General features: G+C 40.9%; 1 protein-coding gene across 1 annotated transcript in view; it reads right to left on the bottom strand.

The window, feature by feature from the left end:
* Positions 1 to 15,019, bottom strand: part of TBK1 (TANK binding kinase 1) — a 54,068-nt gene that overhangs the window by 26,705 nt on the left and 12,344 nt on the right. The window contains exons 2-7 of the mRNA XM_065414668.1: positions 12,607 to 12,726; positions 10,435 to 10,575; positions 9,247 to 9,376; positions 8,138 to 8,319; positions 6,687 to 6,847; positions 5,262 to 5,372 (exon numbers count right to left, since the gene is read on the bottom strand). Coding sequence (XP_065270740.1) covers positions 5,262 to 5,372; positions 6,687 to 6,847; positions 8,138 to 8,319; positions 9,247 to 9,376; positions 10,435 to 10,575; positions 12,607 to 12,693 — 812 coding nt within the window. The 5' untranslated portion in view covers positions 12,694 to 12,726. The remainder of the gene's footprint in view (positions 1 to 5,261; positions 5,373 to 6,686; positions 6,848 to 8,137; positions 8,320 to 9,246; positions 9,377 to 10,434; positions 10,576 to 12,606; positions 12,727 to 15,019) is intronic.

Raw genomic sequence — 15,019 nt, 5'->3', positions numbered from 1 at the left:
GTTAAACACTGAAATAAATTGCCTAGGGAGATGGTAGAATCTCCTTCATTGGAGATGTTTAAGAGCAGGTTAGGCATACACCTCTCAGGGACGGTCTAGATAATACTTAGCCCTGCAATGAGTGCAGGGGACTAGACTAGAAGACCTCTCGAGGTCTCTTCCAGTCCCACAACTCTATGATTCTATGGAAATTTCAAGTGATTACTTTAAAGTGGGGCAGCAGCCATCTTAAGTACACCTCTACCCCGATATAACGTGGTCCTCGGGAGACAAAAAATCTCACCGCGTTATAGGTGAGACCGCATTATATTGAACTTGCTTTGCCCCCCCCCCGTTCCTTGTTCCCTGACCGCCCCCCTCCAGAGACCCTCGTCCCTAATCACCCCCAGGATCCCACTCCCTACCCAACCCCCCTGCTCCCTGTCCCCTGACTACTCCGACCCCTATCCACACCCCCTACCCCTGACAGGCACTCACCGGCAGCAGCGGGAAGCAGAGCAACACGGCCCCAGCCCGCTCCACTCCGCCACCTCCCAGCTGCGGTGCTCTGCTTCCTGCCGCCGGTGAGTGCGGGGAGGTTGGGGAAAGGACACCCCCCGTATTCACCTGCAGCGGGAAACGGAGTGCCGCGGCTGGGAGCTGGTGGAGTAGAGCGGGCTAGGGCCGGGCTGCTCCACTTCCTGCCACCGGCGAGTGTGGGGAGGTTGGGGAAAGGACGCCCTCCGCACTCACCGGCGGCAGGAAGCGGAGCGACGTGGCCCCAACCCACTCCACTCCGCCACCTCCCGGCCGCGGCGCTCCGCTTCCCGCTGCAGGTGAGTGCGGGGAGGTTGGGGAAAGGACACCCTCCGAACTCACCGGCGGTGGGAAGCGGAGCGCCGCAGCCCCAGCCCGCTCCACTTTCCTTGCCCCAGCTCCAGCCGTGTCGTTTGGGGTTGGGGAAAGGTCCCGCACTCACCTGCGGCGGGAAGCGGAGCGCCGCGGCTGGGAGGTGGCGGAGTGGAGCGGCCTGGGGCTGGGCTGCTCCGCTTCCGCCGCTGCCAGTGAGTGCGGGGGGGATCCCTTCCCCCAAGCCTCCTCCCCTGAGCGACACGGCTGGGGCCGGGGCGAGGGAAGCGGAGCGGGCTGCTCCCGGCACCCGGCTAATCCCCCAGGCCACTCTGGGACTGCGGGACCCCCAAAAGTGCCCCCCCACAGCTCCTGCCTCCCAGGTCCTGGGGGGGGGGAAGCCCCTGACCGCCCCCGAGACCCTCTGCCCCTTATCCAACCCCTCAGCCCCGGCCCGGCCGGCACCCTTAACATGCTGCTCAGAGCAGCGTGTCAGAGCTTTACCACGTTGTATGCGAACCCGCGTTATATCGGGTCAAGTTATATCGGGATAGAGGTGTATCTTGCATTTGTACCTGTTCTTCATTACAGGCTAATGCAGAGATTAATATTATTAACATGCTGGTATGTGTACACAAATCAAACCTGCAATTTTCAAGAGAGCCTAAGTGACTTAGTAGCACAGATCCCATTTAAAGTCAACAGAAATTGTGCTCTTAAATCACTTTGAAAATCCCACCCCACAAACCTATAGCTGAATAGTTTTCTAATAGATGGCTAAACATGGTCTCTCTGCAGCACTTTCAAAAATAATGTACAGCTTTCCCAACCTGTTCTAATGGAGACAGCTCTATTTTCTTCACAAGAGTTTATGGGAAAAATTATTGCCCCCAACTATGAAATGACTAACTGTGAGGCAGAGACTTCACTCAAAAGCTAAAATCAGGTTGTGTTAGTGTTATATGGAACTCTTTGAAATCTGTAGTCTCAAACTGCATCTGAATGTGAGAGGGACACCTTCAACTTAAAAAACATACTTTTACTTTATAATTGTTTTTAACTTCTACTGTAACAAGTAATATCACTATAATTTAAAGTATACATGGAAAACACTCTTTTCTCCCCATTTGTTTACTTTACTGATTGGAAAACACTGCATATAGTCATTTTCTTTTTAAAAATAGGAAAATATTAATGTAAAACCCTCAAAAATTGGCAGAAGGACACAGGCATAATACCTGAAACGACTTTTAATTTTTTTTTTAAACTGATTAGACTTCAAGTTGATAGTGTCCCTTTAATTGACTCACAGTTTCTTTATATTACAGCTAGTTCCTGGTTCACACTTTAGTATTTTTCTACACCTCTACCCTGATATAATGTGACTCGATATAACACGAATTCAGATATAACGCGGTAAAGCAGTGCTCCGGGGGGGGCGGGGCTGCGCACTCCGGTGGATCAAAGCAAGTTCTATATAACGCAGTAAGATTTTTTGGCTCCCGAGGACAGCATTATATCGAGGTAGAGGTGTACTTCTATTTATACTCTTATCAAAACTGCCACGATGGAAAATATTATTTGTTTAGGGACAATAATACAACTGGAAAGGTTACTACACAATGTGAGGCAAAGAAAATGTTCATGCAATTTACATGATAATTCTCTGAAATTCTTATCTCATTCCAATATTTCTCAGTTAGGAATTAATTTTAATAACTAAAGTGAATATATAAATTAGGTCTACAAACTCCATTCCATTTCAGCTCCATTTAAGACAGAGCCACTTTTCCTACAATGAAGCTCTAGAACAACTTCTCTCTCCCTTATAAAAAGGGAGACTAATTTTGAAAAGGTAATTAGTAGGATTGTCGATTAATCGCAGTTAACTCACGCGATTAAAAAAAATTAATCACGATTAAAAAAATTAATCGCGATTCATCGCAGTTTTAATTGCACTGTTAAACAATAGAATACCTATTGAAATTTATTAAATATTTTGGATGTTTTTGTACATTTTCATATATATTGTATTCTGTGTTGTAATTGAAATCCAAGTGTATATTATTTTTATTACAAATATTTGCACTGTAAAAATGATAAACAAAAGAAATAATATTTTTCAATTCACCTCATACAAGTACTGTAGGGCAATCTCTGTTGTGAAAGTGCAACTTACAAATGTAGATTTTTTTTTGTTACATAACTGCACTCAAAAACAAAACAATGTAAAACTTCAGAGCCTACAAATCCATGTAGTCCTACTTCTTGTTCAGCCAATCACTAAGACAAACAAGTTTGTTTATATTTACAGGAGACAATGCTGCCCTCTTCTTATTTACAATGTCACCTGCACTTTTGTAGCCAGCGTTGCAAGGTATTTATGTGCCAGATATGCTAAACATTCGTATGCCCCTTCATGCTTCGGCCACCATTCCAGAGGACATGCTTCCATGCTGATGACACTCATTAAAAAAATAACGTGTTAATTAAATTTGTGACTGAACTTCTTGGGGGAGAATTGTATGTCCCCTGCTCTGTTTTACCCGCATTATGCCGTATATTTCATGTTATAGCAGTCTCGGATGATGACCCAGCACGTTGTTCATTTTAAGAACACTTTTACTGCAGATCTGACAAAACACAAAGAAGGTACCAATGTGAGATTTCTGAAGATAGCTACAGCACTCAACCCAATGTTTAAGAATCTGAAGTGCCTTCCAAAATCTGAGAGGGACGAGACGTGGAGCATGCTTTCAGAAGTCTTGAAAGAGCAACACTCTGATGCGGAAACTACAGAACCCGAACCACCAAAAAGGAAAATCAACCTTCTGCTGGTGGCATCCATCTCAGATAATTAAAATGAACATGCGTCAGTCCGCACTGCTTTGGATTGTTATCAAGCAGAACCTCTCATCAGCATGGACGCATGTCTCCTAGAATGGTGGTTGAAGCATGAAGGGACATACGAATCTTTAGCACATCTGGCACGTAAATATCTTGCGACACTGGCTACAACAGTGCCATGAAAATGCCTGTCCTCACTTTCAGGTGACATTGTAAACAAGAAGTTGGCAGCATTATCTCCTGCAAATGTAAACAAACTTGTTTGTCTGAGCAATTGGCTGAACAATAGGACTGAGTGGACTGTAGGCTCAAAAGTTTTAAATTTTTATTTTTGAATGAAGTTTTTTTTGTACCTAATTCTAAACTTGTAAGTTCAACTTTCATGATAAAGAGATTGAACTATAGTACTTGTATTAGGTGAATTGAAAAATACTGTTTCTTTTGTTTTTTACAGTGCAAATACTTGTAATAAAAAATAAATATAAAGTGAGTCCTGTACACTTTATATTCTGTGTTGTAATTGAAATCAATATATTTGAAAATGTAGAAAACATCCAAAAATATTGAAATAAATGGGATTCTATTAATAACAATGCGATTAATCAAATGATTAACCGTGATTAATTTTTTTAATCGCTTGACAGCCCTAGTAATTAGGCCTTGATTCAGCAAGGTATTTAGGTATGTGTGTAACTTTAAGAATGTGAGCAATTCCATTGACTTACGTATTTTGGGCTCATTTACTTATTTTAATTCTCTCATTTATCATATTGAAGTCAACTGAACCATTCCAATGCTTCAATTTATGCATCTGTTGAAATGAGGCATTAGTTACCAAAATACTGAGAACTGGATTATTCTGATTTAAACACCTTCATTTTTCCTTTAATGTTTGACTGCAACATATATGAGGGGAAATTGTCCTTTTGTGCCTAAATTAGCCTGGTATGGTTCCGATGATCAAATAATATTCTGTAATGTTAAATCCTATGTTACATACAGGAATACCAACAAGGAAGAACATTTTCATAAGGCTCTATGGGGATCAAGAACTGGATATTTAAGTGGAAGGTATCAGGTCTACAAAGATGACTCTGTTCTGGAGGAAGGGGAAGAGTTTAAGTCTCTTTCTACTGACTTTTTTCCCATTAAATTCATGTGTATAATTTCTAGCTCCTCGACACTTTAGGACACTCAGGCAGGAGGACGGAGGTCAAACTTAAGGTTTAGACAAACTACAGTATATCCACAGTAATAATTATCCTCTCTTCTGGTAATGGAGCTAATGCCTACCTGTGCAATAGCATATTCTCCCCCTCCCTGCACAGGCTGGTTCTTGGCCATATTACTCTTTTTCACCACTTGAGTGCTCTTGGGTAAATGAACAGTTACAGAAGCACTTGGATGGAACGGAAAGAGAGGCATTTTGTAGCCCATAAAAGAACATAATATAGGGCTGCTGTAAAAATTCAAAGAAAAAAGTCAGAGACAGCCAGAGTCCCAAACATCTTATACTGAGAAAATAAGGAGAAAAACTTTACTCAGGTAGCACTGAAGTATTTGGTAAAAGATTCAAATAAGCTTACTTAGAAAGACTACAGGAAATAGGCATATCTCGACTCCACTCAATTGGTCCATTTTCTGCTTTCTGTACTCCAGATATGGCACCAGAAGGCTTTCCAGTGATTATTTTATACCTATGAGATATTACAAAAATAAATATGCAAACTAAATATGCAATACTGAATTACTATCTCTTCAAATACAAGTCTAGTAAATGGATCCTCTAATGGGACCTTGTAATGTAAATTAAAAATTCTAAAGCTAGTACAAGAATTTAGGCCAATCTGCTGCTCAGTAGGAGTACAATGTTCAGGGCTCATCTCCCGACTGGCAGAGGGTGCTGAAATAATACACTTAATGTTTAATGAAAAGAAACACCTTATGCTGAACTGAAGAAGCCCCTTTGGCTGACTCAGGATTGAAAAAAATTAAGGAGGGGAGCCAGGAACTCACTGGAAAAAATAAAAATGTTAAAGTCAGATTTTTATGTCAGTATAGTACAGGCATTTACTGGTTTGAACTTGCAAGGTTCCAGGAAATGTATAGCATAATATTATCAAAAATGTTCATTTGGGAGAAAAGGAATATAGTTTGGGTTCAGCAGAGATTACATTAATATTAAAATAGCCACAGATTTTGGCACAATTTTGTGCATTCACAATTTTTTCCTAACTCTGAACAGAAAATTTAGGAATAAGTGTGAAAGGAGAGAACTCTGTATTAAATTGTATTTAGCTCTAGGAAAAACGTTACTTTACACACGCATGGTGTAGAGATAAGGAAGATTCAAACAGCTAACTGACATCATCTTTCATGCTTCATCTAAACTTTAATTTAAAAATATTAAGCCTCTTACTCCAATTTATCCCAAATCCCTGTCTGCAAAGGGAGAGAGAATGACAAGATGCATTTCCTCCTCAGCAGCAAAAGACTTTACTGCCTCCTGGATACCAAAAACAGCTCCCATACTTTCTTCAATGCCAGAACTCCCAATTGTCCTCCACCCAATTGGCCAAATTTCTGGCTGTCATTTGACAACACCTAAATGGCAGCTACTTGTTAAAACAGAAGTCTGAAGCACTGAAAATGTAAGATCTTAGACACTACAAAATTAATTGAATGTAACATAAGAAAATTACACAAGGTAGATTTCCAGATTGTACTGGACCACAAGTGCAGCAAAGAAGGCAAGAGGCATCAAAAGGTAGTGTCACAATTTTCTGGAGGCTCTGCTGCATCATTAGGTCTAATGTGCTGCACGAGGTACTAGTCTTATTAAATATGAAATCTTCCCATGGCACTAGCCTTGCTAAATATGAAATCTGCCCAGCGTTTGCATTATTTTTACACTGTTTGCTCTGTGCGTGTGCACAGAACACTTGATATAGATATTTTTATTGGTTGAATTCATTTATAAACAGACAGAACTCTCCCTCTAAATTACCCACATCACTTCCTTGTTCCTGCGAGGCCCTTCAAAAGGTCGGAATGGTAAACTCCCTGTTGCTGCATGGTAAAATGTCACTCCTATGCTCCACAGATCAACTGTTGCTCCATACTTCTTCTGATGCTCCTTCCTCAACACTGCTCGCTCATACATATCAGGATGCTTAAGGGGGGAAAAGGGGAAACTTAGAACTACTTGCTTTGTAAACAATTATAAAGCACCAAAACTCAAGCAAGCAACCACAGCAGGACACACACACCAGCTTTCTAAGCATTTCTTTCATCAAAACGGGAAGTTAGCATCTGCTGTAGAATTTGCATAAGCTTTTCAAACTACAGGCACTTCAAGAACATACTGCAAAATTGTTCAGCCAGAGCCAGTAGCCATTTATAGCCACCCTTGTTACAATAAAGTTCAAAATCTAGTAAAGAGAATTTAGCCAAGAAAATTCAGATGAAATTACAGATTAGGAGAGAAAAGCCACACAAAGAGAAACACTACAAAAACTACTATTTCAGAAAATGCATTAAGAAGAACACAGAGAAAGAGCATTGAGAACATGTATTAGCACACTGGCATGTGAGGGGCATGTAAACAGAAGCAGAGGGGACAACTGTTTTCTGTTTTGCCACAAAAATATACTTACTTTCAAATTCAATATAAGTATTTTAGCTATACTGGCTCCCTTGCCTGTCTCTTTTTGGAATTAAAATACTCTGACTTTAAAACACTACACTGGAAATTCCAAGTTACAGTGCCCTTGCACACTGCCTGGTCAATACAAATATCAGGAAAGTGGATCTGAGCAATACCTCAGCATCATCCAAACAGTTCACGAGAACACTTAAAAATATCCAGAGAGGGAGAGGCAAGGAAGCTCTAATAAATCTATGCTGCAATTCTTTATATCACGCAATGAAACATGGAGAATCTGGGTCAGGAAATGACCTCAACGCACTTGTTCCCCAGATCAGCAGAGGCCTGGCATGACAAAAGATGCAAAAGGTAGGATTGATGTTATAACAGTAACTACCGGACTAGATGTGCCATTGGTAAATGAGTTCCAAACTGGGTTTCTGTCTCTCAGCTATTCAGTTTTCACTAAGGGCACGTCTACACTACCCGCCGGATCGGTGGGTAGTGATCAATCTATCAGGGATCGATTTATCGCGTCTGTAGATGCGATAAAATCGATCCCCGATCGCTCTGCCGTCAACTCCGGAAGTCCACTGCGGCGAGAGGTGGAAGCAGAGTTGACGGGGGAGTAGCAGCGGTCGACTCACCGCCGTCCTCACGGCCAGGTAAATCGACCTTGGATACGCCGATTTCAGCTACGCTATTCGCGTAGTTGAAGTTGCATATCTTAGGTCAACCCTTCCCCCTAGTGTAGACCTAGCCTAAGAAATATCCCATGCTTCAACAAGTCCATCAGTCATAAATTAAATGGCTTACCAAATATTCTTCTGTGCCATAGAGAGAAACAAACTGTTCGTCATCTTCCAACTCTCTAGCAGCTCCAAAATCTGTCAGTTTGTAAACAGACTGACCATCTTCACCTATAACACGCATTATATTCCCTGGTTTGATGTCACGGTGCACTATTCCATTTTCTCTGAGATGATTCATCCCAGCCACTGAAATACAGAGTTGTACAGCATTTAGTACATACGTATCAACACGGACAGGACACATGTTAAAATACCAAAAAAGCATATATACTTTCATAGACTACTGTTTTTCAGTGTGTGCAAAGGAGAAGGGCAAGGACCACTGCTGCTACTAGGATTAGAATATCCTATTGTCTCTATTCTAATCATCTTTGCCTTTTCTTCTTCAAACAGCAAATAATGGTATGTCTTGCTCTCAAAAATGCCTTTCCTGAAACCTATTTTCGTCTATTATTTTAGGTAAGAGTTTATAATCCTTAGTGATCTTATTCTCTTCCCAGAGGAATGTCTATAATGTAGGAAACAAGAGATGACGATGGGTTTTGCCATCATCCTTTGGAACACTGAGCAGATAAAGTGAACGTATTTTAATTGCCAGATTTCCTGCAGCGATAGGGGGCAGATACTGGTGGACTTGATTACTCCCCACAATCTATTCTGTGATGATCTGTCAAGAAGGCAGTCCAATGTGTGACAAAAAAAATCTTTGTGTTTAAAAAAATCTAATTTTTAGAAAAAAATCATAAATAGTTTTATAATGCAACTACATTGTTGATATAGATTAAAAGTAATACACCTCTACCCCGATATAACACTGTCCTCGGGAGCCAAAAAATCTTACTGCGTTATAGGTGAAACCGCGTTATATCAAACTTGCTTTGATCCGCCAGAATGCGCAGCCCCGCCCCCCCCCGAGCGCTGCTTTACCATGTTATATCCGAATTCGTGTTACATCGGGTCGCATTATATCGGGGTAGAGGTGTACTATAATCCATATGATTTCATCTATATTGTCAAACTAAGAATTTTAACACTCCAATTCCAAACTAAACCAAACAACAGCTGAGCAACAGGGCAAATTAGACACAGTTAAAAAAATTAAATCCCACATACCCACATCTCTCAGCACAATTAAGAACTCAGACTCTGGCAACCCATAGGCATTAGATGGCTCTTCTAAAACAGTGTATAAGCTCCCACATGGACAAAATTCCATAACAAGTACTTTGTGTCTAGTTGTTGTCTGAAAAATAAAAAATATTAAGTTTTGGCAATGATATGAAGACTGTTAATAATGCCAGAGATTACATCAAGTCATAGTCTCCTATTTTCCAAGCTTTGTAACCTGATGCTATTTTATATACAAGTCTCACTCTGATGGCTTTTAAAAAAAAGAAAAGAAAAAAGAAAAACTGGTTCCATTTTAAAATTTATCTTGAGTGTGGAAGAAACTAGGGAGGCCACAAATTATGGGTGCTAGCCCTTCTTCACCTTTAAAATGACCCTCTCAGAGTAGCAGGTAGTATAGGCAAATGAAAAATGAGGAACTACATTGGGAGAAGAGCCTGGAGCAGCACTTTTACTTCTCTCCTTCGATTACTCCCCCTCCCCGAAGTCTTTACCGACCTCTGCATTTTAGCAATTTTCCTGTGAACCCTTAGCCAGCCTCACTTTGAGAAGTGCTACTTTAATTCATCCCTGGATGCAATTCTACGTCTGCTCTATCATTATGTGAACTTTATACAGCAAGATGCCTATCTTCTGACAATCTTGTGGAACACCTGAAATCGTATTTATATTTTTAAAAAGTGAGAGTTTGTGAATAAGCTGCAAAATTATCAAGCAAGAGCAAATCAGACAGTAGCATGCATTCCATATTAATATAAAAATGTACAGTAGTGTAATTAAAATCTATTATCTTAAATAATTTCAATTTAAGATTTTATAAATTAGGACAGTATTTGCATAATATGCACATGTGGATGCAGTGGATCAGATTCAGTGCCTGTTGCACTGAACCTGATTGTATGCTAAAGACAGCAAGGCAAGCGTACTGATGTGCTAGGCTGTTAGGAGTCAGGTATGTATTTCAGTAGCAGTATCACCACTCAGCCTCTGCTATCTTTCAATCTGTGGCTCCAGGTCAGGTGAGATTCTCAGCAAAAGGAGAGAAGCCAGTAGGAAAAGGCTCCTATATACTTCTTAATAAAAATACAACCTTATCCCATACAGCTGAGTTTACATGAAATACATATGCAGGGATCATGGATGGCATTACTACAAACCACATCAGCTAATTACCTCTTCTTCAATAGCAAACAATTTGACAATGTTCTTGTGATTCAGTTTCTTTAATACTTCAAATTCTCTCATCTGAACATCCACAGGACGAAGGAAGCTTATGTTGTTAAATACTTTGACAGCATATAAATCCCCAGTTTTCTATCAGAAAAATATTCAGATTATTTAAAAAAAATCAAAGTCAAGTACAAAAAAGCCTTAATAATTAACATGTATATAGTATCAGTCATCCTGAAGGCTCCCAGAACACTTTTCAAACTTATATACAAGTATGATATAATTGCAGCTTTTCTGCAATAATTTATTAATATTGTATGTTCATCTGGTTATTGGAATGTTTACTATATGAATATATTGGTTTAGTTTAATAGGGGGCTGTAAGGAAAAACAAGCAGGAAGGAAAAATGGCTCAAGATAAGCTACTTCTTTACAAACACTTGAGGGTTGTTAACAGACAATGCCAGGACAAACAAAGAACTGCAAACTCAAGACAATTTGAGAGAGAGAGACAAAATACATAATCTCATGACAAAGAACAGCCTCAACTCCCATCTACATTCAGGTAATGAACACCAATTAGGGGATAATTTTTCACAAAGCTGGAAGACGGAGAAATCTGAGGGGTAACTTTAGATTTTAGTATCTGTACAAAGACTAATTGAAAATCTTCGTCTAGAAAATTTGTGTAAGGCCCCAAACCCGTAGCCAAGTATGTAGAGGTTTAAAAACTACAATTAATACAGTTCAGAACAACACACTTAAAAATTAATTCCTGCTTTATGCCCCAATCTTGGGGAAAGTTATTCACACGGATTCAGTGGGGCTAATCATGTAAAAGTGTTTACAGGATTGGGGCTTTATTTATCTGCTGACCTGAATCCTGGGATTTAGCATTTTTTCCTACACCACTGGATAGCCATTACATCTCAAACAGCAGTGCAGCTCCATATGCTTTTACAGTTTGTGATATCCTGAGCTATTTCAGGGGAAAACCAAAGCCCCCCAAAAAACACCTTGGTAGATAAAAATCCTTTCAGTTTTCCTTTAAAATTATAAAATGATTGTTAATAATTTATAGTCAAGAGAAGGTATTAGCAGTTGGGTTATTTTTCTCACCGTTTTTATATACGTCAGTATGACAATTAAAGAAATTAAGACATAATTAAGCACTCTGGATAATGTTAAAAACCAATCTACCCCTGGAAACAAAAACATAGTGAGGCAGGGATCATGTCTTACTTTGTATTTGTATAGCACTTGGCACAACGGTTACCTGAACCTGACTAGGGCCTTGGTGCGCTATCATAATATTAAATAATAATAAATTCAGATATTAGAAAATAAGTTTAGGTAAAGAGAGTCCAAACAGAATATTTGTCTGGAATGAAGATTACCACCACCCCCAAAGGAGTTCAGAAATAACAGTTTCTTTAAAAAGACACAGATATATATTTATTTCCAATTTAAAGGGGACATATACGTTTAGTAATTTAGGCCCCCAAAGAGTCTTTTCTACTTGTTTATTTAAACACTTCCCTGCATTGTTGGAAACTCAACAGCACTGTACTTGTGCACAAGAACCAGAAACAGCATTGCGTACTTGTGCACAAGAACCAGAAACAGCATTGCGTACTTGTGCATAAGAACCAGAAAATGACTGCTTAATTTCACTGTCCAAACTGGATAAAATGCAAAAGGCATCGAGCAAGCACAGTGAAAAGAATGGTACATTTTACAAATGATTTCAGTATTAATACTAATTGTGTTATTAATAACGATAAAGATGTTTAAAAACATGTATCTTACACATTTTTTCCTGATTATTAGGGACATTAAGATAAAATATCATAAAAGTTGTGTTGTTTTCTTACACAAACATATCCAATTAAAAAAAAAATCAAAACTTTTCCATAAAAGGCTGATGAACAGATTTCAAGGGCTTTCACATTACATGTGCCAGATTTAATGATTGTTTTCTTACTGAATCCAGCCTGTGGATTTAGTATATAGGCAGTATTCACCGAATAGCTTTTAATTAATGAAAGAAAAACAACTTCCATGCATTAACAAAGGAAACAAGACAAGAAGACTATTTAAGAATTAATACAAGGATCCCTGTTCTTGAAAAAAATATTTACTATATGGTGACCAATTTGTTTACTCCACACAAACCTTATGTCGTCCACGAAAAACATTTGCAGTGGCTCCTTGTCCTAGAACGTCAGATAAAAGCCATAGATAATTGGAAGTGCTCTGCATGTTTTCTCTCGATTAGTCGATTCTCTTTTCAAGCTTAAAAATAAAAACATAAATGTTACTGAGTATACTGCACACACAAAAATTAAAAGGAAAATCAATACATTCTTAATGAAACAGAGAAACACTACTCCAGAGATTTAAAGAATTAACAGAGGAATTAAAAATCCACCAATTAGAGAGATGGGGAGGCAGGAAGAACGGAAACGAAGGCAAGCTAAATGCTACCAGAAATGAAAATTAACATTTCAGATATAAAATCTGTCACAGAGTTTGAAGTCTTCTTTTTCCCTTCCTCCAATTGAAAGAAACAACTAAAAATCAAATAAAGGTCTGAATAACCATTCTTTTGTCAGCTTCTAAATGTGGCACAAAGAGACCATAAAAGATAGAGGAAAATAATACAAAAGGTTTCAAATAATGTGGGAATTGTGTCTTTCCTTTAAGAGAAGCAACATTTCTATAAGTTCCATGGTTCAGCATATCTGAGAAACTGCACAATGGAAGTGAGATAATGGCAGGTTTATGTGATATCAAATATCTGAAGTAGCCGTGTTAGTCTGTATCCACAAAAACAATGAGGAGTCCGGTGGCACCTTAAAGACTAACAAATTTATTTGACTATAAGCTTTCATGGGTAAAAAACCCACTTCTTCAGATGCATGGAGTACTGGACTACTCATTGTTTTTGTGATCTCTGAAATAAGGAGTTTGTGACCCAGGGTCCTTTTGATGCCAACTGACACAGAGGGGATGCACGAGGTTTAATAGGGATCCTTTGGTCAGGTACATGCATAATAATTAACAAAAGAGTGGCATGTAAGGTCTTTACCAAGAGCCAGTAGCTTACATGGAAATGTATGTATGGATAATATTTAAGAAATTATGTATCTACACCAGTGTTCCCTCTAATTTTTCCCACACATGTGCAGAATGAATTTTGTTATGTGCACCAATATCGAGGTGATGTGTGAAACATCACCTTCATATTGGTGCACATAACAAAATTCATGTGGTGGGGTGGGGTCGAGGGGTTCGGAGTGTGGGAGAGAGCTCAGGGCTGGGGCAGAGGGTTGGGGTGCAAGGGTGTGAGGGCTCCGGCTGGGGGGTGCAGGCTCTGGAGTGGGGCCGGGGATGAGGGATTTGGGGTGCAGGAGGGGGCTTCAGCTGGGGCTGAGGGGTTCAGACTGCTGGAAGGGGATCAGGGCTGGGACAGGGGTTTGGCGTGCAGGGGGGAGTGAGGGCTCCAGCTGGGTGTGCGGGCTCTGGGGTGAGGCTGGGGATGAGGGGCTCAGGGCTGAGGCAGAGGGTTTGGGTGTGCGCTCAGGGGATGAGGGGTTTGGGGTGCAGAAGGCTGCTCCGGGGCTATGGCGGGGAGAGAGGACTCCCCCTCAGCTCTCTCTCCCCGCAGCAGCACCTGGGCTGGGGGGAGAGGCGCCCTTCCCCCGGCCACAGCAGGTCCGGACCGAGCCTGGGTTCGGGACGCCCCTCCCCAGGCTGTGGCAGGTCTGGGGCTGAGGCGCACCGCCACCGGCCACAGCAGGTTGGGGGCCGCGCTAGGTTGGGGCGCCCATTCCCTGGCAGGTCCTGGCCAGGTGGGTTCCCTGAGCACCTGTGTGGCGCTAAATAGGCTGCTGCGCAGCTTACAGGGAACTTAGAGCTACACTGAAAATTATGTTCTTAAAGTTAAAGGCGGGTGACCAGGATGTGACAGTCTGTGGACAGATTCTGTTCAGGCATGGGATTAGGAGTCTCTTACCTTTCTCTGTCTGGTCAGGTATATATTGTGCATTGTATGTCTCACAATGGAAGTCTATTTGCATATGGAGCCACCAACTAATCAAAGTTGCAAAATAAATAACAGATTGTGAAAGCTATAGAAAGGACCACACAGCAGGAGGTGATACATCTGGTATTGCAAGGAAAGAGAGAATATCCTTCCACTGTGGAGGCAAGAGGATAGCATGATTTTTCTCATGAAAGGAAGATCACAGCCAAGACTAGCTGTAATATGCTGTGATGGGGTGTCTACCCCACACAAGACTGGAAGGGGTTATATGGCCAGGTGGTCCAACTAACTCCATCGGCTGCACCTGGAGGAGCAGCCAGGGAGTAGAGGATTGATTGGGACCAGGCTCAGCTGGACAGAAACAGGCAAGACTTCCTTAAAGCCAGGGCGCAGACAGCAGAAGGGGGCTGCAGTCACTCCCTGGGAGGAGGGAGGTGAGTTAGGGCTAAAGGTTAGTTCACAGTTATTCCTGGAGATGAGGGAGGCTGGTGAACCCAGAGAACAGGGAAGCCAGGAAGGTAGGAGAAGGCCCAGGGGTAA

Source organism: Emys orbicularis, chromosome 1 (genome assembly GCF_028017835.1).
Source record: "Emys orbicularis isolate rEmyOrb1 chromosome 1, rEmyOrb1.hap1, whole genome shotgun sequence".
NCBI classification, from domain to species: Eukaryota; Metazoa; Chordata; order Testudines; family Emydidae; genus Emys; species Emys orbicularis.
The sequence above is the reverse complement of the archived record's forward strand: the minus strand, read 5'-3'. Positions and strand labels throughout refer to the sequence as shown.